Source organism: Cucurbita maxima, unplaced genomic scaffold, assembly GCF_002738345.1.
Source record: "Cucurbita maxima cultivar Rimu unplaced genomic scaffold, Cmax_1.0 Cma_Scf00019, whole genome shotgun sequence".
In the NCBI taxonomy this organism is placed as follows: Eukaryota; Viridiplantae; Streptophyta; class Magnoliopsida; order Cucurbitales; family Cucurbitaceae; genus Cucurbita; species Cucurbita maxima.
This window is the reverse complement of record NW_019272035.1, coordinates 809,906-814,432: the sequence shown is the minus strand read 5'-3', so window position 1 is coordinate 814,432 and position 4,527 is coordinate 809,906. Positions and strand designations below refer to the sequence as shown.

Genomic DNA, 4,527 nt, shown 5'->3' with positions numbered 1-4,527 from the left:
TTTTTTTTTTTTTTTTTTTTTTTTTTTTTTTTTTTTTTTTTTTTTTTTTGTTTCTTCTTCCTTTTTCATTCAATTGTTACATGTAATTCGTAATTTTCAACACGTTCGTTTGGATTTCTCTTGGAAATAATTGCTGTTGTAATTTACTTGTGTGTTTGATGTTGCTAATGTTATTGATCTGCTTGGTTAGATCGTTCAGGCTCTTGTTTTTATAATTGAAGACATAAATATGTCTTCGCTTAGCAGAGAGCTCGTGTTTCTCATACTCCAGTTTTTGGATGAGGAGAAATTTAAGGAGACAGTTCATAAGTAAGTTTAATTTTTCTTCGATTATTCTTATTGTTTTGTTTTCGCATGTCTGTTGTAATTTGGAGGTGGCGTTGCTAATTTTTTTTATTTGTTTTTGGATGTTGGTGGAGGTTGGAGCAAGAATCGGGGTTTTTCTTCAACATTAGATATTTTGAGGATATGGTTACGAATGGCGAGTGGGAAGAGGTGGAGAAGTATCTGTCTGGTTTTACGAAGGTTGATGATAATAGATACTCCATGAAGATTTTTTTTGAAATACGGAAGCAGAAGTACCTTGAAGCTTTGGACAAGTAAAAAGGAATTTTGTGAATTTCATTTATGCGGCTATGTTTTTTAGCTTAACAGTTTTTTTTCTTCATCCCAACTTTACTAAAGATAGAATTAAATTGTAGGCGGGATAGAGCGAAAGCTGTGGATATTCTAGTTAAGGATTTGAAAGTGTTTTCGGCATTTAATGAAGAGCTTTTCAAGGAAATTACACAGTTATTGACTTTGGATAACTTCAGGTATGGGGATACTTGATTTTAAAAATTGTTGTTGCTCGGATAGTGAACCTTTTGTTCCTGAACTTCAACTTATGTTTTTCTCTAGCAATGTTATGAAATCTCATGCAATGTGTTACTTCGCAGAAATAACGAGCAGTTATCGAAGTATGGAGACACCAAGTCTGCCAGGGGTATAATGCTTGCTGAATTGAAAAAATTGATTGAAGCTAATCCACTTTTCCGTGATACGCTTCAGTTTCCAACCTTGAAAAACTCAAGATTGCGTACTCTAATAAATCAGAGGTCTCTTTACTAGTTATGCTTTTTTGTTGTCTTACAATTTCATGGTTGGGTTATTGAATAAGTTTTAAAACCTGAATTTTCTACACTCTGTTTTCCAAAATGAGAATGCAGTTTAAATTGGCAGCACCAGCTCTGTAAGAATCCAAGGCCAAACCCTGACATAAAGACCTTATTTGTGGACCATAGTTGTGGACAACCTAATGGTGCCAGGGCTCCATCTCCTGTGACCAATCCCTTATTGGGGGCTGTTCCGAAGGCTGCAGCCTTTCCTCCCATGAGTGCACATGGTGTAAGTTTAGGAGGACATTGTTTAGTTTTACCAGTTTTCAAGCTAGTATTAGATTGCTTTTTTAGCCTCTGGAGTTTGAATGCTGGTCCACTTTGTGTGCTTGTAGCCATTTCAGCCTACACCAGCTGCTCTTCCTACTTCTTTAGCTGGATGGATGGCAAATCCGTCCCCTATGCCACATCCGTCAGCTTCTGCCGGGCCTATTGGTCTCAATGCAGCTAATAATGCAGGTAGGATGTGAATCTTCTTCTTCTTCTCTTTTCACCCTGGTGGCACATTTACATGCTTGCATTAGTTATGCTGTATATGTATGGGATGTGCCCATGAAATATTTTATTCTTGTCCAACTGCATAATAAGTAAGAATTAACAAGGTGAAAGAGAATGTACAACGAAAAAATAATGTGTAATTTTTTTAATAATATTTAAATCGACACTGTTCAGCCCCTTTCATTGAGTTAGTTGGTCTTCAAAGTCATGAAATGCTTCTTGAGTTTCCTTATTGGCCACTTCTAACTACTCTCTAATACTTTTCCTGTGATCTAATCTAACCCTGTGATTTCTGATGGAAATTTGTTAGCAGCTATTTTAAAGCGACCTAGGACTCCTCCTGCTAATAACCCAACTATGGACTATCAAACGGCTGATTCTGAACATGTGTTGAAGCGAGCAAGACCATTTGGATTATCTGAAGAGGTACTGCTTAGGACATCTGTCTCCTTTTGACAGGTTATCAATTTGGGTGCTTTTTAGATTTGGTCCGCAGAATTGAAATCTTGGATTTATCATAATTTTCTGCCGCATCTTGGGAATTCCATTTTGTCTTTGTTCCTGTCGTCTATGGATGGAGCCACTAGCTTTCAATTTGAATTCTAGCGTTAGTAAAACATCTGTTGGGATGAAGACATGAATATTTTCTTTCACTTTTTTTTGGGGGATAGGAAACTAATTTCTTTGATAGAATGAAATCATACAAAATGAGAAATCCATCCTATGGGATTACAAAAGAAGTCTCCAGCTGTATAAGAGAGAATTCAAGCTATAGCTGCTGAATGATTCTTTGTTTTTACACCAAAAAAAGAGCATAGAAAAGAGAAATCTAAAACTTTGCCTGGAGCACTTTCTTTGTTGTTGTAGATCCTCGAATTTCTTTCACCCTTAATTTTCCAAATAGCAGCCTTTATAATAGATGGCCAGAGAATGGCTTTTGTAGATTTGGTTGGATGATCAATAAGCAATAGATTAAGCCAATCAAAGGAATCGTTTGGTGGTACAATGTTCCATCCAAAGGTGGAAAAAATGTCTGACCAAATTTCCTTAGTCCTTAGTGAACAAATAAGGATGTGATTTAAAGACTCCTCTGATTGTTTGCATAAGCAGAGCACCACTTTGGTGAGATGTAAAGCCATGGGCATCGTTGCTGAAGCACCATATTTTATTTCACTGTACTGTAAGCTTTGACGGGTTCAAGCTTCCTTATTAGTCTTTTTACACTATATGAAATTGCATCTATTTATGGGAACGCTTCTTGCCTTGATCCATTCACCGTGGGAGGGAAAATTTGAGATTTTCTTGTGGTTTCACTTCAAGCTTCAAATTTTGGGTAGAAATTAGTAACCACAACCAATTATTTCATACCCAATGTTTGCTAGCCTGATTTTCCTGATCTCTGTCTACACATCATAGCAAGAAATTATCGAAGCAAAATGAACTGGTGACACATAAATAATCTATCATTTCTTGATATGCCAAGGACACCTTATGCCAGTTGTAAAAACATCTTCTGTAAGTTCCCAGTTACTTTCCTCTTTGAATTCTTCGTTCAATTCACTGTGATTTTCTTTCTCATAAACCCTTGATTCTGTGATATTATCATCCTTGGTCGTTTCTTCCAAATATCCTTCATCACCTCTGCCAATGGTTCTTCTTAGCATGTGAGAAAAGAAAAGATAGTGTACCACTACCTTACCATTTTTGTAAAGCGTGTTTTCAATTAACACAGGACTTTCCTCTCCTAAACAAATTTCTTTCTACTTCTAAAATTGATATTTTCTTTTTCTTAAATTTTTTGTCGTCAAGAAATTTGTTCTAGCAATACTCTTGGTTATTCCTAGAATTGATGATGTATCTTGGGAGCTTTCGAAGTTTCTTATCTAGTATATGCTTTGCATGCTATTCCAAAGAACACAAAGTTAGGATTTAGGTTTATGTCATTGGTTTTGAACTTGCACATGGTTTATTGCAGGTTAATAATTTACCGGTAAATATTCTTCCGATTGGATTTGCAAACCAAGGTCATGGACAGAGTTCGTATTCCTCTGATGACTTGCCTAAGAATGTTGTTACGACCTTGAGTCAAGGTTCAGTTGTCAAGAGTATGGACTTCCATCCACAACAGCAAACTATACTTCTTGGTATGTTCCAATTTTCTTTAGAAGTAATATCAAAGTTCTTTTGTTGTTATGTTCTTTAACTTTACTAGGCTTGTAGATGCTGGATAAGAGTGCACATCTCACATTTCTTTCAACGTGTTTTTGAAATTCAGTTGGAACACAGGTGGGTGATGTCATGATCTGGGAAGTTGGTTGCCGTGAAAGGATTGCTATTAGAAATTTTAAAGTCTGGGATCTTTCAGCATGTTCAGCGCCTCTACAGGTTTGGCTTCTGTTGCATTGGGCTCCCATGATATTTTAAGTGTCAGATTTATAGCTGAGGTTGCAATTTTGAGGTATTGAACTCTTCGGTTCTCTTCTAGGCATCTTTGGCCAGTGATTATACTGCATCGATCAATCGTGTAATGTGGAGCCCTGATGGAACACTNTTTTTCATTTTTTTTTTTTTTTTTTTTTTTGGTTCTTTGTGCTGCTGATAGACTCTTGAGAAGCTCTTGTTTCATTAGAGAAGTATTTTTTTAAACAAATTGTTAATTGACTAGTTTGGATTACTTTCAACATCCAGGTGTTGCATATTCAAAGCATATCGTGCACATATATTCCTATCAGGCTGGTGATGAATTAAGAAACCACTTAGAGGTTTGTGTTGGGAGGAAATCCCTATCAATTTTATCTTGGTACTTCCATATAATCACCGTATCCAATTAGAACGGGTTAATCCTGTTTTTTTTTTTTTTTTTTTTTTTGAT

The 4,527-nt window shown here is 36.1% G+C and overlaps 1 protein-coding gene across 3 annotated transcripts in view; it reads left to right on the top strand.

Annotated features, from left to right (window-relative positions):
* LOC111493727 (topless-related protein 4-like) overlaps nt 1–4,527 on the top strand; it is an 11,217-nt gene that overhangs the window by 356 nt on the left and 6,334 nt on the right. Inside the window, exons 2-12 of one of the 3 annotated variants that reach the window (XM_023143548.1) lie at nt 200–309; nt 420–599; nt 702–815; nt 939–1,097; nt 1,209–1,386; nt 1,493–1,616; nt 1,966–2,081; nt 3,631–3,799; nt 3,931–4,040; nt 4,141–4,209; nt 4,343–4,417. In XM_023143548.1, the coding sequence (XP_022999316.1) occupies nt 230–309; nt 420–599; nt 702–815; nt 939–1,097; nt 1,209–1,386; nt 1,493–1,616; nt 1,966–2,081; nt 3,631–3,799; nt 3,931–4,040; nt 4,141–4,209; nt 4,343–4,417 (1,374 nt within the window). In that variant the 5' untranslated portion in view covers nt 200–229. Of the gene's footprint in view, nt 1–190; nt 310–419; nt 600–701; nt 816–938; nt 1,098–1,208; nt 1,387–1,492; nt 1,617–1,965; nt 2,082–3,630; nt 3,800–3,930; nt 4,041–4,140; nt 4,210–4,342; nt 4,418–4,527 lie in introns of all 3 variants that reach the window. The other 2 variants (XM_023143549.1, XM_023143547.1) reach the window with 2 other exon arrangements.